The sequence below is a fragment of the Pneumocystis murina genome (genome assembly GCF_000349005.2).
Source record: "Pneumocystis murina B123 chromosome Unknown supercont1.9, whole genome shotgun sequence".
NCBI lineage: Eukaryota > Fungi > Ascomycota > Pneumocystomycetes > Pneumocystales > Pneumocystaceae > Pneumocystis > Pneumocystis murina.
In genome coordinates this window covers 400,112-423,771 of record NW_017802367.1, presented here as the reverse complement: position 1 = coordinate 423,771, position 23,660 = coordinate 400,112, and the positions used below count along the sequence as shown (strand labels likewise).

At 25.4% G+C, this 23,660-nt stretch overlaps 9 protein-coding genes and 1 non-coding gene across 10 annotated transcripts; 6 read left to right on the top strand and 4 right to left on the bottom strand.

The window, feature by feature from the left end:
- Window positions 1-300: 300 nt before the first annotated feature.
- Window positions 301-1,767, top strand: PNEG_02058 (mevalonate kinase; the record flags this gene model as incomplete). The annotated part of the gene is made up of 6 exons (XM_007875848.1): window positions 301-347; window positions 389-413; window positions 460-613; window positions 659-1,103; window positions 1,148-1,515; window positions 1,556-1,767. The coding sequence occupies 6 exons, from the start codon at window positions 301-303 to the stop codon at window positions 1,765-1,767; spliced, it is 1,251 nt and encodes a 416-aa protein (XP_007874039.1).
- Window positions 1,768-1,839: 72 nt separating this feature from the next.
- On the top strand, window positions 1,840-3,036 carry PNEG_02057 (hypothetical protein; the record flags this gene model as incomplete). Its single annotated transcript, XM_007875847.1, has 7 exons — window positions 1,840-2,087; window positions 2,125-2,229; window positions 2,274-2,384; window positions 2,429-2,593; window positions 2,637-2,699; window positions 2,738-2,900; window positions 2,941-3,036. 7 exons carry the CDS (start codon window positions 1,840-1,842, stop codon window positions 3,034-3,036), a joined length of 951 nt encoding a protein of 316 aa, XP_007874038.1.
- A 1,054-nt stretch (window positions 3,037-4,090) lies between these two features.
- On the bottom strand, window positions 4,091-7,043 carry PNEG_02056 (cell division control protein 48; the record flags this gene model as incomplete). The annotated part of the gene is made up of 11 exons (XM_007875846.1): window positions 6,954-7,043; window positions 6,723-6,897; window positions 6,400-6,678; window positions 5,769-6,354; window positions 5,088-5,725; window positions 4,991-5,044; window positions 4,801-4,945; window positions 4,708-4,756; window positions 4,494-4,662; window positions 4,310-4,446; window positions 4,091-4,259 (listed from the first exon to the last, which is right to left on the bottom strand). The coding sequence occupies exons 1-11, from the start codon at window positions 7,004-7,006 to the stop codon at window positions 4,091-4,093; spliced, it is 2,454 nt and encodes an 817-aa protein (XP_007874037.1). The 5' UTR covers window positions 7,007-7,043.
- Window positions 7,044-8,004: 961 nt separating this feature from the next.
- Window positions 8,005-8,099, top strand: PNEG_05032. Its single transcript has one exon. It is a non-coding gene; the product is annotated as a tRNA-Leu (tRNA).
- A 387-nt stretch (window positions 8,100-8,486) lies between these two features.
- On the top strand, window positions 8,487-12,780 carry PNEG_02054 (hypothetical protein; the record flags this gene model as incomplete). Its single annotated transcript, XM_007875845.1, has 14 exons — window positions 8,487-8,528; window positions 8,574-8,746; window positions 8,795-8,922; window positions 8,976-9,073; window positions 9,118-9,295; window positions 9,335-9,752; window positions 9,795-11,339; window positions 11,379-11,577; window positions 11,621-11,788; window positions 11,831-11,977; window positions 12,019-12,207; window positions 12,249-12,423; window positions 12,467-12,613; window positions 12,656-12,780. 14 exons carry the CDS (start codon window positions 8,487-8,489, stop codon window positions 12,778-12,780), a joined length of 3,732 nt encoding a protein of 1,243 aa, XP_007874036.1.
- Window positions 12,781-13,538: 758 nt separating this feature from the next.
- PNEG_02053 (septum-promoting GTP-binding protein 1) lies at window positions 13,539-14,464 on the bottom strand (the record flags this gene model as incomplete). Its single annotated transcript, XM_007875844.1, has 7 exons — window positions 14,379-14,464; window positions 14,257-14,331; window positions 14,190-14,207; window positions 13,934-14,142; window positions 13,802-13,885; window positions 13,683-13,757; window positions 13,539-13,637 (listed from the first exon to the last, which is right to left on the bottom strand). The coding sequence occupies exons 1-7, from the start codon at window positions 14,443-14,445 to the stop codon at window positions 13,539-13,541; spliced, it is 627 nt and encodes a 208-aa protein (XP_007874035.1). The 5' UTR covers window positions 14,446-14,464.
- Window positions 14,465-15,435: 971 nt separating this feature from the next.
- On the top strand, window positions 15,436-17,137 carry PNEG_02052 (hypothetical protein; the record flags this gene model as incomplete). Its single annotated transcript, XM_007875843.1, has 9 exons — window positions 15,436-15,655; window positions 15,698-15,757; window positions 15,822-16,009; window positions 16,053-16,202; window positions 16,249-16,376; window positions 16,514-16,543; window positions 16,586-16,751; window positions 16,792-16,828; window positions 16,872-17,137. Exons 1-9 carry the CDS (start codon window positions 15,532-15,534, stop codon window positions 17,135-17,137), a joined length of 1,149 nt encoding a protein of 382 aa, XP_007874034.1. The 5' UTR covers window positions 15,436-15,531.
- A 1,101-nt stretch (window positions 17,138-18,238) lies between these two features.
- PNEG_02051 (hypothetical protein) lies at window positions 18,239-18,686 on the top strand (the record flags this gene model as incomplete). The annotated part of the gene is made up of 4 exons (XM_019757737.1): window positions 18,239-18,318; window positions 18,370-18,440; window positions 18,483-18,551; window positions 18,592-18,686. The coding sequence occupies 4 exons, from the start codon at window positions 18,239-18,241 to the stop codon at window positions 18,684-18,686; spliced, it is 315 nt and encodes a 104-aa protein (XP_019613304.1).
- PNEG_02050 (hypothetical protein) lies at window positions 18,376-21,154 on the bottom strand. Its single transcript, XM_007875839.1, has 3 exons — window positions 20,962-21,154; window positions 20,405-20,914; window positions 18,376-20,360 (listed from the first exon to the last, which is right to left on the bottom strand). Exons 1-3 carry the CDS (start codon window positions 21,112-21,114, stop codon window positions 18,765-18,767), a joined length of 2,259 nt encoding a protein of 752 aa, XP_007874030.1. The 5' UTR covers window positions 21,115-21,154; the 3' UTR covers window positions 18,376-18,764.
- Window positions 21,155-21,934: 780 nt separating this feature from the next.
- PNEG_02049 (hypothetical protein) lies at window positions 21,935-23,532 on the bottom strand (the record flags this gene model as incomplete). The annotated part of the gene is made up of 5 exons (XM_007875838.1): window positions 23,344-23,532; window positions 23,135-23,304; window positions 22,981-23,086; window positions 22,297-22,936; window positions 21,935-22,256 (listed from the first exon to the last, which is right to left on the bottom strand). The coding sequence occupies exons 1-5, from the start codon at window positions 23,504-23,506 to the stop codon at window positions 21,935-21,937; spliced, it is 1,401 nt and encodes a 466-aa protein (XP_007874029.1). The 5' UTR covers window positions 23,507-23,532.
- Window positions 23,533-23,660: the final 128 nt, after the last annotated feature.

Here is a 23,660-nt window from a genome sequence, read left to right as displayed (position 1 = left end):
ATTTTATATAAACATTTTTAAAATAATCTAAATTAAAAAGCTAAATATAACACAATTTACTTATATATTTTTATCATAATTTATTCGTTTTATTACTGGTTTATACTTGTTGATATATCAATAAATTTATTTATTATATATATTTTATAAATTTTAATCTTTGATTATATATTAGGGTTAAAGAAATATTTAGAGTAGGGTTTGACTAATTTAAAGTTTTAAAACTATTAGATACTGATTTGTTATACTTCGATTTAAAGATCGTTTATCTAATATGAGTTGAAGTAATTTAGATCCAAAATGAAAACTGTTTTTGTATCTTCTCCTGGAAAAGTAATTCTTTTTGGGTAAATATGGAAATAACTATATATCTACTTATCTTCTCAAGGGAACATGCTGTTGTTTATGGAAAAGTTTAGAAACAATGTAGATTTATAGGAATTAGCTCACCGATTTTAGGCTGCAATTGCTGCCTCTGTCTCTTTGAAATCTTATTTAATGATATTTTCTGATGAATCAGAAGAATCTATCGTACGTATTGAGTTCCCTGATATTGATTTGAAGAAATCATGGAAGCAAGATAATTTTCCTTGGAAAGACTTTTCTTTAAATGGTCTTTACTTTATTTTTGGTTTTAATTGCATTTAAAATATATTAGACCCACTTTTACCTCCTCCAAGAATTGATGAAGTACATATATCTTTTTTAACTTATTTTTCTAAGGATGAACCGTTGTTGTATTCTAAAATAATTCAGGCATTTTTGTATTTGTATTTGAGTTTATCACGATATGATAAAAAAAAATCTGTTGCATTTATTTTAAGATCAGCAATACCTATAGGTTCTGGTCTTGGATCTAGTGCATCAATATCAGTTTGTTTAGCTGCTGGTTTGCTTTTGTTTAATGATCACATTACCCCACCGAATGGTACATTATTGGATAAAAGGTCTTTATCTATAATTAATTCATGGGCATTCAACGGTGAAATGTGTATTCATGGAAATCCAAGTGGTATTGATAATACAGTTTCAAGTGAAGGTGGTATTGTTTTTTTTCGAAAGACAAATTCTGATCCTCCATTTATTTTTGAAATATTTCATGAGTAGAACTATATTGTTTTTATTTAATTCTTAATAATTTTTAAAGTTTCCCTGCATTACCTTTGTTGTTAGTTAATACTTTGCAGCTTCGGTCAACATCTACTTTAGTTAATAGTGTTAAAAATCTTTATCAAAATTATAAAGATATTATATCACCTATCTTTGACTCTATAGATCATATCTCTATGAATTTTAAAATTTTATATGAGAAAAGTCGAAAATCTGAGCATTGCTATTTAGATCGCCTACAAGTTGGCACTTTAATGCGTATTAATCATGATCTTTTATGTGCTCTTGGTGTAGGTCATCAAAAATTTGATGAAATCATTAAAATAGCAAATGATTATAATATTGGATGGACTAAATTAACAGGTGCAGGTGGTGGAGGATGTGTTATAATACTTTTGCGAGAAGGTAAATGTTGTTTTAAGTTTTCTTTTATTTATTTTAATAGAATTAAATGCCGAGATCATTCATGAATTTGAGCTTCAGTTAGTATCTAATGGATTTGAAGTATATAAAGTCTCGCTTGGTGATAAAGGTCTAGGAATGCTAAATAATTGTGATGATGATTTTTATAAAAAATTTATAAATATTAGAAATAAAGAACAGTTTGAGGATTTTTTAGAATTTGAAAAAACAAAATATTGGAAATATTGGACATAGATTTTTAATTTATTTCTATAATTTTTTTTATTTATATTTTTTAACGTTTTTGATCCGTTTAAACTTTAAAAAATGGACGCTTCAAATTCCTGGAAATTAGAATTACATGAAATATTAGATTTCGATAATGAAGGAGCCCTTGAGCCCGTTTTTCAGGATGAAGGTGTTGATCCTATTGCACCTATTGCTTATCCACCATATTATTCCGAAGCAATGGCTTATTTAAAAGCAGTAATGATTAAAGAAGAGATGTCTGAGCGCGCAATGAGACTTACTGCTTATATTATTAATATGAATCCTGCACATTATACGATATGGTTGTTTTATTTGTCTTTTTTTTTTATTCATATTATTTAGGGCTTATAGAATGAAAGTCTTAATAAATCTTAAAAAAGATCTTCTTCAGGAACTTTTATGGGTTGAACAATTGAGCAAGTTACATCCAAAAAGCTATCAATTATGGTGATTATGAAAATTTTTTTAGAATGTCTTATTAATATGTAAAGGCATTATAGACAATTTCTTATGGATATGTATGGGGATCCTTCAATGGAGTTGAATTTTTTAGCTGAAGTTTTACAAAAGGATTCTAAGAATTATCATGCATGGTCTTATCGGTTTTTATATATGTTAGTATATTCATTATATTTATGTTTTTTAGACAGTGGTTAACTGAACGGTTTAATTTATGGGATGTAGAATTGCCTTATATTGATCTTTTTTTAAAACAAGACATTCGAAACAATTCTGCATGGAATTATAGGTTTTATATCGTTTTTAGAGATCATCATTATGTTTCAGATGATACCATGAAAAAAGAAATTGAGTAAATTAAGAATTTATTGTTTACATTATTGTAATTGTTAAAGATATTGTAAAGATGCTATAGCCTTTTCTCCACAAAATTCTAGCCCATGGCTATATCTTAGGGGGTATGTTTATTTATTTAGTTTATTTATAATTATATTAGAATACTTGAAAAGTATAATCAGAATTTTTCTTTCTTGGAACCATTTTGTCTTCAGTATGCTTCTTTAAATCCAAATGAAAATCAACAAATGTCTTCTGAAGCATTAGAATTTCTGGCAGATATATATTCTTTAAACGACACGTCTATTAAAGATGCAAAAAAGGTAAAATTTAGAGCATTTTGATATTAACGTAATTTTTTAGGCTTTACAGTTGTTAATTGATAAATATGATACTATTAGAAAAAAATATTGGGAGTATAAAATACTGTTACTTGATAGAAAAGATGATAATATATAAATATATGTAATATTTTTTGATTAGGCTTAAAATATTTTTTAATGTTGAGAATCTGAATCCTTTAAAAAAATGTGAATATTTTATAGGTAATGATTTTAATGAAAGTTAATATACACAATAATAATTGATAATCAATGAACTCTTTTATACGTATATACTTTATATTCCTATATACTAAAAATATTGGATTTTTTAGAAGTTAATATTTTATAATAATTTGTAATGCTAATTTTAATATTAATTTTTTCTATATAATAATATATTTTTTTATTATTATGCTTCTATATATATAGTATATAGTTTTAAGTATAAATATATTAATAAATTTTTAAAATCAACTTTAGATGATGTATCAAATTTTTATAAAAAACCTTCATTATTATTATTGTATCTAAGTTTATATATTAAATAAATTGTTTTTTAATTTTTTGTTTACTTTTTGTCAAATATGTAACGAATTTATATAATATTTTTAGTTATTTGTATATTATGCTCTGAAAAAGAATTTTATAAACATTTTTGTCTTTTCTAGGTATTAATTTATAGCATTATATATATATATATATATTGAAATTTTTTTATTTAATTGATTATAAATATTTTATATAAGTACTTTTTATAAGGTTTTTAATTTATGATTTTTTTTAAAAGAATAAAATTCCTTTTTTGGTTTTTGTTTGAATTTTAGATTGTTATAATTTAGTAATAAAGAATTTTTTATATTTATATTTTAAAAATAAAATCTATCAATTTTAAGTTTACATGTTCAAAAATTGAAAATAGATTTTATTTTATTAGAAATGTAAAGTTAACAAATTAAAACATAATTTCAATATATTTTTAGGTATAGTTAATTATATAGATTAGTTTAAATTGCTAAATATATAGCTAAATTATTTAAAAAGTGCCTGTACTTTTATAGAATGAGAAGTATAGTTATGATTTTATTAGTAAAATATAATAACTCTTGACAGATTGATATTTTGTTGTGTATATTTTTTTTCGAAAAATTATAAATATCAAGTGTTATTTCTATGAAATTACTAGGTATTATCTATAAGTATAGATCATCCCCTGTTTCTTCGCCAAATATAGCTCCTGATGAATTTTCGGCTCTACTATTATTTACGGAATCTTCAAATTTAAATGTGCTAAAACCTCGGTTTTGATTAAATTGGTTTGCAAACATTTCATATCTTCTGAGATCAGAATCTAGCACTGATCTAATATGGATAAAATTATTTTAAAAAGATAAATATAATTTAAGATATACCTTCGTGAATATTTCATTGATTCTTCAAAGTGGGCTCTGGTAATTTCAGGAACTGGGTCATCCATCTCTATATCTTCTATTTCATCTTTTTTTTCTTTCTGAGATTCTTCTCTTTTAATTTCATAGGATATAGATTCCTGGGGATTATATTAGATAAATAATATACTAGAAAAAGGCTTTAAACTTTAATTGCTAATTTTGCAGCTCTCATAGTTAATCCGGCCAAGTCTGCTCCTGAGAATCCATGGGTTGCTTTTGCAATTGCAGAAAGATCAACATTTGAAGCAACAGGACTATTACGAAGTTGAGCTTTGAGAATACTTAATCTTGAAGCCATATCAGGAAGTGGAACGCTATTATATATTAGTATTGATGTAAATAGAATAATATATATATACTAAATTAGCTGGTCTAAACGGCCAGGACGCATAAGAGCAGGATCAATTTCTACATAAATATTAAAAATATAAAACTTATAGAAAATAACATACGATCAGGACGATTAGTAGCACCAATAACAAATACATTTTTCTTTGACGTCATCCCATCCATTTCAGTAAGAAGCTGGTTTACCACGCGGTCGGAAGCTCCTCCAGAATCACCAATACTACCTCCTCTAGATCTTGCTATAGAATCCTATATGTTTTAATAATATAATAGAAATCATAAAAAAAAACAAACAAGCTCGTCCAAAAATATAACGCAAGGAGAAGCAGCACGTGCTTTGTCAAAAATCTATTTTCCTAAGTATTTTCTTAAAGAGAAAATGGTAAATTACGTCTCGAATATTAGATTCACTTTCACCAAACCACATAGAAAGCAATTCTGGTCCTTTTACAGAGATGAAATTTGCTGCACATTCATTTGCAATAGCTTTGGCTAGTAAAGTTTTCCCTGTTCCTGGAGGGCCGTAGAATAATATTCCCTTGCTTGGTGACATACCAAATTTGATGAATTTTTCAGGATGTTCTACAGGATATTGAATTGTCTCTTTAAGTTCCGCTTTAACATCCTCCAACCCTCCAATATCTTCCCATCGAACATTAGGTACTTCAATAATTGTCTCACGCAAAGCTGATGGGTTTGAAACACCTAATGCAAATCTGAAATTCTCCATAGTAACCCCCAAAGAATCAAGAACTTCTGCGTCAATAGTATCTTCTTCTAAATCTATAAGATCCATTTTTTCTCTAATTTGCTGCATAGCTGCTTCAGAACATAAAGATGCGATATCACTTCCAACATAACCATGAGTTTCTGATGCAATTTGTTCAAGATCAACGTCATCTCCTAACTTCATATTTTTGGTATGGATTTGAAGAATCTCAAGTCTTCCTGTAGGATCAGGAATAGAAATATCAATTTCTCTATCAAATCTACCATATCTGCGAAGAGCTGGATCAATAGAATTTGGACCTATGACTTTTTAATCAGAAAAAAAATGCAATAGAAAGTTTACGATTAGTAGCTGCCATTACGATTACATTTGAACGTGCTTTCATTCCGTCCATTAAAGTAAGTAGTTGTGAAACGACTCTACGTTCAACTTCTCCGTTTGTTTTTTCACGTTTAGGTGCTATAGAGTCAATTTCATCAATGAAAATAATAGAGGGCGAATTTTTTTCTGCTTCTTCAAATGCTTTTCGAAGATTGCTTTCTGATTCGCCAGCCATTTTACTCATTATTTCAGGACCATTAATAAGAAAAAAAAAGGCCCCTGTTTCATTAGCAACAGCTCTAGCCATAAGTGTTTTTCCTGTCCCAGGAGGACCGTATAGAAGAATTCCTTTAGGAGGCTTAATACCGATACTTTTAAAGAGTTGTGGATGACGAAGAGGTAATTCAACCAATTCGCGAATTTGTGCCATTTTTTTTCTGCATCCTCCAATATCATCATATCCTACATCAGCAAGATTGCTTTCTTCTTCCTCTCTATTAATAGGTTCTCCCTCGCAATGTATAATTGTATCTTGTGCGACAATACCATATTCAGAGGGATCGATCTCAATAACTTTGAATTCCACTTGACGCATCCCACCACGTACCTAGAATTAATAAACTTTTGCAATGTTGATAAGATTAAAGCATACTGTAAAAAGATCGCCTTTGCGTACAGGTCTGTAAGCCTCAACAAAATATGGTTTAAGATAAACTTCAAAAAGAGATCCAGTAAGACCTTCAACTGTATCTGCCAAAGGTAGAACTGATATCCTTGAAGCATATTTGATATCGGGACAAGGATAAATTGTGATAATGTCCCCAAGACGAACTCGAAGGTTATTACGAACAACCCTATTAATTCGCGCGACACCTTCTTCCATATCATCATCAACAAGAACTATTAATACAGTATCTCTCCTCTTTTTTCCCTATTAACTAATCAGAATTACATCAAGTAAATAAAGAGGAGTACCTTGACTAAAACAGTGTCTCCGCGGAAAAGCTGCAATATCTCCATTGTATTATTGCTTAGACTAATCACGCTATTGTCATCGTTTACTGCATCATCGACAATAAGACTATTCTGCTTTTTTTTTTTTCGAAGAATACTCATTGCCAATTTATTCTCAGATTCTATTTTTTCTACTCTAAAACATATATATTAACATTTTCTTATAAAGTATAATATTTTTTAATAACTTACACATTTGCTCTTTTTTCGTTATTTAAGCCCCCTTTTCCCAATTCTTCTGGCATCTTATTGCTTTCCTTCTAGTTTTTTTTATTTTTTTTTGATTTTTAGAAATTTGGGTGATTTATAAATATAAAGCGATCAAGTTTACTTGAATTTATATAGAAAATATTTAAAAAATTTAGAAGAATAATAAGTTATAAAAAATCTTTAGTATTGAATATACCAATATAATTATATCTTTTTCAAAATTTTAAAAAAAAATGATAATCTTTGATAAGCTATTTTGGTGAAAAGATTATATATTTAAGATTAACCGGATTTTGAAATAAAGTTATTGACATATTGATTTTAATATTCTAACATGATATTATATATATATATACAATTAGTTGATATATATGTGTATATATGTCGTATATGTATTTTGTTAATGGAGTGATACAATATATTTGAAAAATATTAATGTTAAATCTTGAAAATGAGTTTATGTTATGCTTTTAAAATAATTGCTTAAAAATCAAAAAAATTATTGAAAAAATATGAATTATTTGAATATTATATAAAATGATAAAAATATTTGATAAAATATTGTGATTCAAAAAAAATGTTATTTTAGTTTTATATCAACAAATATATGCAAAGGACATATTGTTTAACTAATTTTATAGATTGATTTCTGTATTTTTTTTGTATAAATATCTTTATAAATATCGTTCTATTGTTATTTTCGTAAATGATGCATAAAATTAAGTATATTTGTCTTAATTTATGAAATTATTATGAAAATCTTTTACAATTTATAGGATTATAAAAGTATTTTTAATAATTTTTAAATGTTAGAAGAATTGTGAATGTTTTGGATAAAAAACGTAGAAGCTATGTGTAGAATATTCAAATAAAATATATTTTTAAAGATTGAGATATAAAAACATAATGTTGGGTTATTTTTTATAAGAGTCAAGAGTACTAAATATTTAAAACTTTTTAACATTGGAACTTTGAATATTTTAATGTAAAATATTTAACTTTTTATATATTTTTAATTCGTTATAAATTTAATGGTACTATGGCCGAGTTGGTCTAAGGCGTGAGATTTAAGCTTTTGTAATATCTCTCATCTCGAAAGAGGCCTGGGTTCGAACCCCAGTGGTACCAACTTTTTAAGTATTTGGTTTTGAATTTAATTTACAAATATTAATAAAAAATTTTAAAGTTTTTTCGCATTATTTGACGTTTTATAGTCTTATGTGTAATGTATGATATTTTTTGGATTAAATTATTGAGGCAAATATTGCTTATTTAATATAAATATATGATAAATAAAATATGTTAATTTTGCAATAATAAATTACATATATGCTTTGATTTTGTTTTAAATTTCCTTTTGTTTAGAATTGTTTCATAAAATTTTATCTAGATTTGAAAAGTATTTATATATAAAATGTGTTTAAGAGAATGTTTTTAATAAATATATTTTTAAATTTAATTTGCCTTAAAATTTAATTTTTGATGTTTAAAGAATTATTTTAAAGATATTTAAAGATGATTTTAAATTCCTATTTTATTTATAGTTTAATTGAAAAAGTTAAGGCTATGATTTCTAGATAAATATTATACTAACAATTGTAGATGAAGAGTCAAGATAAAGATTTGGTATTTATGGCTATTGTTGACCTTATGAATGAATTCCAGAAATCTACTACTTGTCAATTAGAAGAGGATATATGTATACAAGTTATTGATTCATTGGTTCGTCTTTTAAAAGATAAAAACGGTGAAGTACAAAATCTTGCAATTAAATGGTACAGTGTATTTCTAAATTTGTTATTAGCAATTAATATATTTTAAAGTCTTACGTCTTTTACAAAGAAATGTGAAAATAATCATTTAGTGATTATTCTAGATATTCTCTGTAATTTTTTTGAGTCAAATGAGGGAATATTGGAAAAAAATATGTTAAGAGATATTTCTTTTACAGGTATATTTTATTTACATTAATAGTTACTGGTTATTTAATTTTTCTGTCATTAGCTCTTAGAAATATTATTATAGAGACACCATCTCCTTCTCCTATTGCTGTTACTATTGTTCATTTTTTATTTCCAAAACTTCTTTCTCAATTGATAACGGTATAATAAGAAAATATAATGATATTTCTCAATTGTTATGTTAGGATACCATTTTGGAGAATCAGATGGATATTATTAATGTTATGATTGAGTTATTATCTAAGTTTGGAGTAGAAATAGCTTCTCTTTCTTTTGTGGAACAAAAACATATACAAACAATACTTGTTCATTTATTGGATAGTCCTTATGCCGTAATCAGAAAGTGTTCTGTTGTTGCACTTGGTAAGAACTTTTTTTTTTATGTCTTTAATTATTAAAAAGGGCTTTTTTCTTTATATTTGTCAAATGATTTATTTCCGCTTTTTATGGATAATATTTTAAAGAAAGTTGATACTGAATCTAATGATAGACTCAAAACTTTGGTATTCCTTTTTGGGAAGCTTTCTAGTTCTACTTTTTCTACATCTGCATCTAGTTTTTTTTCTAATTATAGATTTTCGAAATATTTAAAATCAATTATTCCAGTTATATTAAAAACTCTTAAAAAAGATGATGATGAAGTTCGTGAATTGGCTTTACAAACTTTAGAAATTTTTATACTTCATTTTGATAAGGAAACAAAACCGTATATATCGTATATTATTGAAGAATTAGTTTTATTGCTTAATTATGATCCAAATTATACAGATAGTGATATAAATGTAGAGATGGAATCTAATTCTGATGAGTTCGATAATAGGTAATTTTTATTTGAAATTTCAAATAATGTTCATTTTTTAAGTGATTATTCTAATGATGATATGTCATGGAGAATTCGAAGATTTTCTTGTAAGCTCCTGAATACAATTATTAACACTTATATAACTCTTTTTCAACAACATTATTTTCAGGTAGCAATTTCTCTAATCCAGAAGTTTAATGAACGCGAAGAAGTTGTGAGATATGATGTTTTGAATACATTCACATCTTTGATTAGGCAAACGTCTTATTTATTGTTCAAAAGATCTGAAAATTTAGACTTCGGACAATTTAAAGAGAATAATATGTCTAATATATATTTGGAATTACCTTTTTTATTTAAGAAAAAAATATCTATTCTTCTTCCAGAAATTTGTAAAGTACTTTCTATACAACTCATGTCATCTTCAATCTCTATTTGTCAGGCAGGATATGTTTTAATTACTGAGTTAACTAAAATCATGGCAAAAGAAATGGATAGTCAATATCAGTATTTTATGAGACCTATAGAAATATTATTAGCATCTTCGTTTTATAATGAAATAAGTTCTATTTCTATGTCTTCGGTAACTGATTTACGAATTGAGGCTCTTCGTTTTGTAAAAGAAATGTTATCTCAAACATCCTACCATATAATTCAGCCTTATCTTCACATTTTTATAAAAGGAATTACTGTATCAATCCAAGATAAATTTTATAAAATTTCGGCAGAATCATTATGTTCTTTGTCCTTTTTAATAAAACTTCTTCCTTCAAATGGTGATGATTTTGAAAAATCTTTTGATGAGTTATATTTTATTGTGTTAGAAAAGGCTTCTGTAGCTAATATTCACGATGATGTAGAAGAAAATGCAATGATGGCCATGGGCCATTTTTTGATTTATATGAATTTAGATGAAAATAAACAAAATTTAGTCCTTAATATTTTGACGGAAAAACTTAATAACGAAACTACTCAATTATTAACTATAAAAATCATTAGGGATATTATTACTTTTAGGATTCCTAAGTTGGATTGTAAATGGGTGACAAAGACTGTTGTTTTATTATTAGGATTTTTAGAAAAAAATAATAAAAGTTTAAAACTTCCTTGTTTGTTGGCACTTAGTGGATTTATGAAAATATCTGAAAATACTCTAGAATTTTCAGTTGTTCGGAAGCTTGTTGATACTATTATATTTATTATATTCTCAAAAGACTATCATATTCTTTCAAGTACAATTTTGTTATTGGTAAATCTAATAAAGTATATTGATGTCCCTTTTACCATATTTGAAGAATTATTTCATCATATTATGCATTTGATAAGGACACCCTTGGTACAAAATAGTATAGAAATTCAAGATAAGGTTTTGGATTTTATGAAAGTTTCTATAAAAAAAGGAAGCTTCAATTATTTATTTAAAAAGTTGTTTTTCATAGATGTTTCTTTTAATGAAATGTCTTTTTTTTCAAAAATTATTGCATTAATTCTTGAAAATGGTTTTGAATTTTTAATAAATAATTTTATTGAAGAGGTAAAAGTTTCAGAAATTGTCAAAAAAAAATGTTTCCTTTTGATGGTTCTTGGAGAAGCTGGAAGAAAAATGTAATTTTTTTTTTTTTTAATTTAATTGACATTTTTTAGGAATATGGCTCGGTATATTAATATCATGGATGTGGTGTTTTCGCAGTTTTTTTCTTCATCAAATGATCTTAAAAGAATTTCAGCATTTGCTCTTGGGAATATTGTAGCGGGAAATATTAGTACATATTTTCCATTTTTTATCAATCAATTACAATCAGAGTTTTCTGAGTATTGTTTGTTATTGATTGCGTTAAAAGAGGTTATTACTTTTTTTGTTTACAAGTAAATTAATGTATTATAAGATAATTATACATCATGATCGAAGTTCAAATTTCATGACATATTTCATTGATGTTCTAAACATTTTATTTAAATGTTCTATATCCGATGAAAGTTGCAGACCTATAGCAGTAGAATGTATTGGAAGGCTTGCATTGCTTAAACCTCATTATTTTTTTCCTGAATTTCAGGTATTTTATTTTTATTTTTCTTTAACTAATAGTATTATTTAGAAACAAGTTAAAAATTCATCAACAGAGATTCAATTGGTTGTTATTTCTGCAATAAAATTTACTTTTACTAGTTCTGTAAATGAATTCGATAGTTTTTTAAGCCTTATAATTGATGAACTTTTATTGTCAGTAGAAAATTCTCAGCTGGTATCTGAAATTTAAAGAAATATTTAGCTAATTTTAGGAAGATTGTTAAGAAATTAATATTTGAAGTTTTGAATGTTGCTATTCATAATAAATTTTATCTTGTTCAGATTCACATGCAAAAATTTCTAGCTGTTCTTTATAAAGAAACAATAATAAAAGATAATTTAATGAAAAGAGTTCAAGTGGGACCATTTGTACATATCGTTGATGATTCTTTTGAATTAAGAAAGGTATTTGATTTTTATAAGTGTTTATTACTAATTAACTCAAGAGTGTATATGAGATATTATATTCTATTTGTGAGATGTTTTTTGCATATGTAGAGGATGTTTCGGGATTTTTGGATATCGTAATTTGTGGATTGGATGATTGTCATGATATTAAAATATTTTCGAATTTAATATTGATCAAATTATGCACTTTAGCTCCTAGAGAAATTCAAGCTGGTATACTAGAAAAAATATTATTACTGTTTTAATTATATATTAGTTTTAGATAGTATTTCTGTTAAATATTCGATAATATTAAATTCAAAATTGAAAGATACCGCCGTTAAACAAGAAATAGAAAAGAATATTGAATTGCGTCAATCTATCTTGCGAAGTATTATTGCATTGTCTCGAATATCTAATAAATGTAAATTTTTATGTAAATGTTATTTTTTTTAATATTTTTTAGTTGCTACTCCAAAATTTTATATGTTTTATAATGATTTACTGAATAATCTTACTAATGATGAATTCAAATTTGTAAAAGAGTTTGAAATAGTGGATTGTAGTTCTTTAAATATATTAAGTAGATAGCAAATAAATTTATGTAAAAAAATTAATATATGTTTTTAATTAGATATATAGCTTTTTTTTAAATTAAAAAAATAAGTGGTAGTATGTATAATAAACATAGTATATTTAAATATGTTTTTTTAAATTTTAGCTAAAATATACTTCAAAAAATACATAGGATTTTTTAGCATTACTTTGTTAATATATGTGATTTTGGTTTTGTAGTTTTTTAATTTCTTATGAAATTTTATTAATTTTTATAAATATTTCATATCTTTCAAAATAAAATGCATATTTTAATTGTTTAATTTAATATTTGATGCTAAACAATAGTTTTATTAAGTTATTTTTCATTTATATAAAAATACGAAATCTATATAATATTTTCAATGAATTTCGTAATATCATTTAAATAAGAATAATTTTAACTTTAATGCATATTTCAAAAAGATATTTAAAGATATTTTTATAGATTTTAATGTTCAATAAAATAACGATTTATACGAAAAGTATTAAAAAATGTTTGCCTTTAAAATGTTATATTTCTAATAATATTATAAATATAATGTTAGAAAACGATTAAAGGATCTAAATTTTTAGATGTAATTTCAGTTAAAATTATTGGATATAATTTTTTTGTCAAAATAAATATTTAAAATTTGAAAAATGTTTTTGAGTAATATTAAAATCTGTACGGTTGTATATGTCATTTTAAATTGATTTCTTTAATATTACATATGCAAAAATATTGTAGTTATACGAAAAATAAAAAAATATTACTAAACATTGGTAAATTCCAATATTGGTTCACCAATATTAATTATTTCTGGTATAGTACATTTCAAATCAAATGCCTTTGAGAGTACAATCTTAAAAATCTTAAATAGTTTAATATAAACGAAAGTAATATAAATTAAAAATACCTTTTGCACATTAATAGAATGTGATGTTGAACAAAAGATGAGTGATGCTTTCATGGCTTGAGAAAAACGTCTAGCCTTTAGCTTTTTTAATAAAATAATATAATATAGTTATATTATACCTGTTTAGTTATTTCTTCTTGATCTTCCCTAGGAAAGTTTGCAAAATGGTCATATTTAGTTCCAATAAGAAATGGAATAGCAGTCTTTTAGATATTAGGGTTATATAGCATAAAGATTAATTTGTTTATTACTTTATTAAATCCTCTTGCCTGGCGATACCATTCTTTTATACTGTTAAGTGTACTCTTACGTGTTAAATCAAACATAAATAAAATAGCTACTGCATCATTGCAAACTAATGGAAGCATATTAACGAATTCTCTTTGACCCCCAAGGTCCCATATAGAAAATGTAATTTCTGTATTTCGAATAGAAATGGTTTTTTCCATAAAATTTACACCTATAAGAATTAATTTGTTTAGTCATTTTGGAAATGAAAAGATATACCAAGTGTCTGGATATAATCTTTGGAATTTATAAGTCTCAAAATAGATCTTAAAAAACCATAACTCACCCTCATCAAATGATCCCTCGACATATTTTACCATAAGACTTGTTTTTCCTATCTGAGAGTCACCAACCATACCCACTAGAAGGGAGACAGTAAATAGAATATATTAAGAAACCGACTCCTACCCTTAATTACAACACTAGTTTTCTTGTTAATGGGCTCGCTCTTGTTAATCGTTGTTGGTCCTGACATAGCTAATTATAAAAAGATCCTGAATTTAATATCAAAATCGAAAGTTTATATTTGAACAAATAATCTTTCTAGAAGCTATACAAATAAATCTTTATGACTGAAAAATATTAGAAATTTCTTATTTATTTTGCAATAAAACGTTTCTTTTTAATATTTTGTTTTTCTAAGCTTTTTTTTGATATACGATGGCAGCGATAACTTTGTTCTTAAAAAAGTTTCATCTAAAAAATACATTAGAATACTATTTATATAATAAAATACGTTAAAATGAATAAAATACGTATTTTCATTTTTTAATTCTATTTTTTATTAGGAAGAATTTCTAGCTTTAATCTTATAATTCTTTAAATTTGTTTATGTAAAACTTTTGTTGATAATTTATTTTTTAGATTATTACCAAAAGAACAAGAATAGGAAAGAACTACAAAAAGTAATATGAAAAGATAATGTGTAAAAGATAATGCGTGTCTGGAAATATTAAGAATTATTTGAAAGCTTTGAAAAAACTATATTGGAATACTTTAGATAAAAATGCGTTTAAAGGAATGCTTTTATAATACTCTCGCTCTTTTTTAAATATGAATGTTGTTATTTAGTATAAAATACTGTATAGTATAGTATTCTTATAAAAATTAACATGGAATTACAGATAAGAGATAGTAATTATAAAAGCAAGTATTATTATGGATTTTTTATTGGTAGAAACAATTTCTATAGTAGGATTAGAAGAATTAAGTCTATATTTTAAATATTATAAAGCTTTTTTTTTGGATTTTTTGATATTTTTTAAAGTATTTGAGTATCAAAAGAGAAAGTTTAAAATCTATAATAAAAAGTTGATAAACATTGGATATTATTTTGAATCAAACAAAATATGATTTAGCTCGTTGGTTTTTAATGTTTTATTTGATTGGAAATTAATGCGTATTTATCAGAAGTGGAGAATTCTAATCTACTAATCGATAAACATTTAGGCAATAGTTTATCGATAAACAATTGTCTATTGTTTTATGTATTTTTTAGGAGTATTATAATCATTAATAAGTTTGATTATATAGCGTTGTTCTTTTTGTAGCTTCTGAATATATGGTATGGAATCATGTTGATATTTCAAAACCACATATTGCTTATGCAATTTTTGGTTGCTTTACTTCTCTATTTATGCTTGTTTCTCTTTTTATTAAACAGAGATTATATATTGGAAAAGCGAGTATCGCTACTTATCCTTTTTTTTGTTTTAATTTTTTTCTAGTGGTAGCAACTATTGTAGGTATTATTTTTGGGCCTTATTATATTAATATATTTGATCCTGGTTCGTGGGAGTAATGTTGGTAAAGTGTAATTATAAACTTTTTAAATAATTGATTAATAAATAGATTATAATATACTTGAATTTTCTCGCATTGTTTTGATTGTTCAGGTTTTTGCTGTTGGTGTAGAATTTTCTAAAGGATATGTATTAAAACATTGGAAAAGTTTGGTTATGCTTTTATGTCCTGTTATGATTTTTGGATGGGTTGTTATGAGTGTTATAGTATATCTATTAGTATCAAATCTTGTTTTTGTATGTTTTCATAACATTGGATTTTTTATTTATTTAAATTAAGATTGAAGCTTTAATATTAGGTGCTTGTGTTACTGCAACAAATCCTGTTCTTGTTTCTTCTATAGTAGGAAAAAGTGAATTTTCTAAGAAAATTCCTGAGTATATTCGCAATATTTTATCTTGTGAATCTGGATGTAATGATGGATTTGTTGTTTGTTTTTGATTTTTATTTCCAGTAATTATCTAATTTTAATAAGCTCCCTTTTTTATTTATTGGATTGCAACTATTAGTAGATTCATTTAGATTAAAAACTATAGGCAAATTTCTTCATATAAAAATACTTTATGAAGTTGTTTTCGGTTGTATTTTAGGATCATTCATTGGGTTTTTTGGAAGAAAAGCAGTAAAATTTTAGGAAAAGTATAATTTAATTAATTGTGAATCGTTTCTTGTGTTTTATTTTATGTTATCATTATTTTGCGCTGGAATTGGAGCTTTAATAGGAATAGATGATATGTTAGTTTTTCTGCTGGTGCTGTATTTTCTTGGGAGTATGTCTATTATTTCTTCTTTTTTTAATTTAATTTCTTTAGTGATTGGTTTTCAAAAAAAACTGAAGAATCACATGTTTCTAATGTTATCTATTTATTGCTTAATTTTGCATTTTCTGTATATTGGAGAGCTATAATACTATGTAAACAATATAATATGCCAGAACTGGGAGTAACTCCTTGGAGATTACTAATTGTCGCAATTTGTGTTACTTTTTCGACGAATTCCTGTTATTCTTACATTAAAGCCTTTAATTCCTGATATTCATACTTGGAGAGAAGCTTGTAGTAGTTTTTACTGAAATTGCATTCTGATTAATATTTATAGTTTTTTGTGGTCATTTTGGTCCAATGGGTGTAGGAGCTATATTTGTTTCTGTATTGGCTCCTATAAAGTTAGAAACTAAAATTGATGAACCTTCGGAAAGTGTTCTAGCTAATCCAATTATTTCTTATTATAAGTTAATACTAATGATTTGGCCTATTACGTCATTTTTAATATTATCATCGATAATTGTACATGGTTCTTCTGTTGCAATTTCTGTTTATGGAAAACACTTAAATTTATTTTCATTTACTCCAACCCCATCATGATAATGAATATTTGAATTGGATTAATCGTTTTCCGAAACGCGAAATTATCGTCCTGTTATATTTAGAAGAAATTTGGAAAAATATAGTACATGTATCAAAAAAAGATTGAGTAGAGAAAGGTGTACTAGTGATCTAATTAAGTTTTTTTCTGTTGATAGTCTATCTGAACATGAAAATGGTGATATTTTTCATATGAATTACTAAAAGCATACTTTTTTGACTCGCTCTGAGTAATATTTGAGATGTTGTAACAAAATGATGGCATTTTTCAAAGACCAGATGAAGGCGCATGAACATATAATAGCAATATGATTAGGGGAGTCTTAATAGGATTAAATGGTTGTGAGTAATTTTGATAAAATTTTTTAAATTTGATTTTTTGGCTTTTTTAAATATATATATTGTAAGGATCTAGGGAATGATGAAAAATAATAGGATATAGTATTTAAAGTTAGTTATTTGTCTTTGCATAGATGGAAAATTTTTTGATAGGAATTTGATAAATCAAAATATAATGATATAAATGATTCAAGTTATGAGCGTCCTGGAATTGGTAAAATCATAAATATTGTTGAATGATATGTCTATAGTTATTTATGGGAGCACAGAATGGATTTTTCAACAGTAGTGAGAAAAAATATGTTTAAAAAGCAAATAATATAACGTTAAAGAAAAATATAAAATTATTTTTTATATTTGTTAAATGTCAATGATGATAATAATAATTGGTAATATGACTTCAGATAGTTTTAATAAGAATACGATTTAATATTAAATTTGATATTTTAACTTTGTTTTTATAGGTTTTTTAAATATTCTATATAAAATAAAGTTTATTTATTATTGATGAAAAATATGTATACAATAAAATTATTTAATCAACTTATGGTTTTAGTTTGGTTTCAATTTAACTATGATTGCTTATAATATCTCTTATATCTTTTTGTAATTATATTTAAAAATCATTTTTAATGTATATCGAAATAGGTTTTGTTGTACTTATTTTAAAAATCATTTGTTTTATTAATCTCTGTATTTTAGAAAAGGAGTCTATAGTTTTTATATTAAACAATTTGTCAGTTTAATACTATTGTTTACTGTATGAGTGTGCCTACAGAAACAATTGTTAATTTAAGAGCTCAAGTAAATCAGAAATTGGTTGAATCAGGAGCATATGAACGGTACGGTTTACTGATTTAAAAATATAATCATTTTTATTAATACAGATTTAGTATTCTGTTTTATTTGAATAAAAAGCTTCATGAATGTGGATGGTATTCGGATATGAAAAATCATGCTCTTTGTATCTATAAATCTTTGTTATTTTTACTAATTTTATTTTTAGTTAAAGTACGTCATCAAGAGAAGCCTAATTTTGAAGATTTAGTAAAAGAAATTGAGCCGAAAGGCCTTGGTAAATACTATATTTGTAGCGTTTTTTTAATGTATTAAAGCTACCGTTCCTGAAGATCTTAAGATGGAGGTTCTTGGAATGATTAAAAAATTTCTAGAAGAAGTTGTAACAATAGAAGAGACTGATAGTTATTAATTTTTTGGTATGTATCATTAAAGAATCATTAGTATATGAATATGTATATTTTGAATTACATAAAATTTATTTAGTTTTTTATAGTTCTAATCTTTCGATAGAGTATTTTCCAACAAAAAAATTTTTTTGATAGGCTCTTGCTCTTTTTGTTTTCAAATGGTTTTCTTGTAAAGCTGATCTACAGGATAGTTGATTTGATAATGCTACGGCACGTGATCGAGTGTTTTTTTTGAGATTAATATTGTTACTTTGATTTAATTTGAATTCCTGATATTTCTGATTAATATTTTTATGGCCTCCAGCTCTACGAATAAGTTCATCTAACATGTTAATAATGTAATTTATATCTATTGTTTCATTAATTGTTTTTTTTAAAATATTATAAGTGACATCAAAAAAAGATGGTCTTATATTTTGCATAGTTATTCCACATATTCCTATAGTGTCTAGAGAATTCTCTAGCATCCTATAAATAACTAATTCATCTCTAATATAAGATAGTTTTTTTAATTTTTTAGATTCTGTTTTTAATATTTGTTTTCCTAACAGATTGATTAACTTTTCAATTTCGTTTCCTGTAAATTCTGTTTTTAATGCAGATATTATTTGCTCTTCAGTGTAATTATTCATCATTTTCGAGACTTTTTTGAAAATTTTCATGTCTACAGGATCCTTATTTAGAACATACTTCAACGCAGATGCTAATTCTCTTGGTGGTAATAGATCTGAACTTAAAAACAAATTTAATAATAATGATGAATCTAAAGTTACAATTGCATTTATAAAACCTGAAAAATCTGACTTTAATAATGACAATGGGACTACCCTAATGAGATAATTAAGGGTTTTTTTAGGATAAAATAATATTTGAAATTTAGCTGTTTTATTTAAATTGTGCATATCCTCTTTTTTTGGTGGTACAAATATCATTCGAGCAATTTTTTCCAAAATTTGAGGCGATAGTTCAATTTTTCTACTTTGTGTATTAGATTTACTATAGCCATTTCCTTTACTAAAGTCTTTATTTTGTAAATTGTTAGAAAATTTTTTTGTATTAAAGTATTTAAAAAAAAAAATATCAAATTTGTTACCATCTTTAAGTAAGGAATATTTCTTTAATTTTAATAAAAATGATTTGGCTAGTTTTTCTTGTTCTTTTAGATATTTTTTTGTTTTTTTGGGTGATTCTAATATTAACACATTAGATCTTTTTTTTTCAAAACTTGTAACGGAGTTTATAACCATGATGTTAGATTCTTTTTTGTCATCGACTTTTCCAAGCATATCAATTAGAAAACTATTTTTTGGAGATGAAATAGTAGATAGAATGAGAAACTCTGTATTAGATAGAACTAATAAGGCATTTCGAAACTTTGATGACTCAGATGTATGTATAATTATGGGTGCTGTGTTTATATGTGTTATTTCTCTTGAAAAGAAAAATACTTGATATAGTGCATCAAAAAGTAATATTTTATCTGCTGTGCATATTATAATATGATGATTATGAAATATTTCCAAAAAAAAAGGAATTGAAAGTTCTTTAGAAAATTTCGTTTTTGATTTAAATTCAATATTTGAAGATGTTAATATATATGTAAAAAGATGAGTTGATGTAAGATGATAAATAATGCTTTTCTCAGTCAATGCAATCCTGTGATTTATATGAAAATCCTTAAATATTATATATATATATTAAATAATAAAAAATAAATTACCATTGCTAATATTCCAGTAATCGTATTCAGTTCCGTACATCTTGTTTCGCATATTTGAAAAATATTAATAATGATAATTCGCGAATCTTCTATTGAGATCTTATATACAATATCTTCTTCTTTGTTTTCAATTGAAAAAATTTCATATGGTAATTTGAGTTTAATTTGACCACAATGAACTATATTTGAAATATCTGTTGAAACTTTACAAATAATATCCATGTTGGAATTGTACTGAATAATTTCCCCAGATTCAAAGAATGAAATAATATAATCTTGTAGTAATTGAATGTTTATGACTTTGGATTTAATATTTATAAATTTAAATTGTACGTCTAAGTTGGATTTCTCGATCCATAAAAGTAATTTTCGGTTCCTTGTATTTATTTCTACTGACCCAGCTATAGTTGTTCGTTTTTTATTAGTTTCTTTCCTAATAGAAATAGGAGCACATGAAAATTGTGTATTTCCATTTACAGGATAATTTGTAATTATTTGACCTGAATCCGCCTATTTTTAAAATTAAAACTGATATATCACAGGGATTATGTTCTTACGTCATAGATGTTAATTCCTACTCCATTAATCGCTATTACTATTTCATGGTAACCTTTAGGAAAAACATTTGCGATTTGACATTGTTTAGCAAACTTTGAGTTTATAGGATATGGAATCCTTGTAAGGAAATAGGGCTCTGAAATAGACCCCATATCATATTATAGAATAGTAATATATTTAAAATATATATCCATTTAATTTTACATGAATTTATTTTTGATTAAAAAAAAATTGTCGATAAAAGCTGAGTTCTTTTTATTTAATGTATTTAAAGAAATCAAAATGAGTTTTTCTTTTGTTTAGACATGTTTTATTTACATATTCTATGTATTACAAGAAATATTATGAAAAAATATAATTTTTATATATATTGATAAACAAATGAAATTTACAGGATTTTGATATATTCTTTTTTAATTTCTAACTCTTAAATATTCGGATTAAATGATTTAAGGATAAGATATCAACATTAAATAATGTATTATAATTTTTTTAGACAATTTTCGAAATATTTATGTAGTATTTAAAGAAAAAGTAAATGTCTAATGTTTCTGTCAAATAATTAAATAAATAAATATCTTTTATATGTGTAATTCTCTGAGAAAAAAGTGAAACTAATTTGAAAAATATTTTTTATATTGATTTTTTTGAAATTCGAAAATTTCTAAGTATATATCTACAGTATTCCGCTGTAATTTATTTTAATTCTCAATTTTTCTATAAAACGTTAGAAAAAACTGTATACAAATCAATTTGAAGTTTATACTTTGAATTTCATATTTTTATTGATGCTGTTTTTTTTAAATTCGTATGTTTATGCTTAATAAGATATTTACAACCTATGAATAGTTTTTATCAAGTGTAAGAATTTTGCTTTATAAATCAAGTGTTTTATTTAAATATCTTTTAAATGTTATGTTTTTATGCTTTTAAACATAATTGCCGAAAAAAATAAGCTATTAAGTATTATATTTATATACTTATAGTTTTGAAGACTTGTATTCCTGTAGAACTTGTACTTACAACACATCCCGGAATTTGATGATGCCAATGTGCTTCTTTGATGTCTTTTCCCCCCATATGTATAAACATAAGTTGATTAGGTATATGGTCAAGATCGTCTGTTTTTTTTGAAACTTGACTTTCGTTATCCACCTCAACAGATAAATCCCATAATGAAACATGATTCTTATCTGATACTGAAATTACTGATTTTTCGGATGGATGCCACTCTATAGATGTTATGGGAGCTGTATGCCAAGAAAATGATGCGATAAATGATGGAATAGATGAACTATATTAGTTAATTTTAAATATTTTTAAAGAAAGAATACCTTTGGAATGTACGTAAATCCCATATATTAAACTTTCCATCATCTGCTCCTGTTGCCATTAAATATAATACATTTTTGTTCCAGCTAATAACATTTATATCTACACCAGGATGAAGATCAGCACTCAATGCAGGTTTGTGTCTTTTATTTCGTATATCCCATATTTTTACAGTTCCGTCAGTACTTGCACTGGCAAATACATTTCTCTCAGAAGGAGACCACACAAGATCTTCTACTGATGATATATGTCCTAAAAATGGTGTTTTTTCTGTAAACCATGAGGCTTCTGAAAGAGATGTTAAATAAATAAAACCATTATTGTCGCCTGAAATAAGAAAATTATGCGATGATAATGTATTCCAATCAATTGCATATCCTTCTACTTTATGATTTAAAACAGTGTAGATAGGTGAATTATATTTTTTAGCAACAGATACACCTGGATTATTAATTGATAATAAATGAGGAGCGACATCCCATATATGTACTTTTCCTGTTTCACTAAATGATGCAACAAAATAACTTTCGCCTTCCTTATAAAATGCTCGAATGCGATTTGTAGTTCCAAAGGTAGGCAATGACCTATATTCAAGAATAGGATCTTCATCTATATCAGAATCATTTGAATCAATTGAGTCATCTAACGTATTTGTTATAATTGTCAATGTATTTTTTCATGCTCACCATCATATTGAGTTCTACACAAATGCGACAACTTTATAACAGTAATATTATTGTCTTTTTTAATATCTGCTTGGGTGCCTGACACAAGATATACTGTTACAGGATACTTTAAGTTATAAGTGTCTTTATACGTTGTTAAATATCTAATGCTTACATTAGTTCTTAGACCTAAATTGTCCTTCAAAATATCAAAGCTTAAATATGGCCATTGAACATTGATAGAATGAAGCATTTCATATGCTGACTGATCCGGCTCAAGAACTTCGTCCTCTTTTAATGAACGAGAGGATGGAAGATATACTTTTACTTCCTCATTCATTGGATCTATATTGATTATTAGATATATATAATAAAGAAAATTACCTTCATTAATATCTTCTATATATTCTTCACTTTCTATTTCATCTTCCCAAGGATCTTCAAATTCGCCTATACTATCATCGTTTTTTTTAATTTCTGAAGACTTAATCATATTTTCAAAAGGTATATTTTCTTTAGAAGACTCTAATCTTTGTCGTTTGTGCATAATGATAAGTTTGTAATGATTTTTTTTAAATATTTAACGATTTTTCATTAAAAAATTACGATGTCAGAAAACGAAAGATTTACGTAAAAAATATTTCATATTAATTAATCTAATAGCCTATGTAGGATATAGTTTGAAAGAATATTCTCCTTGG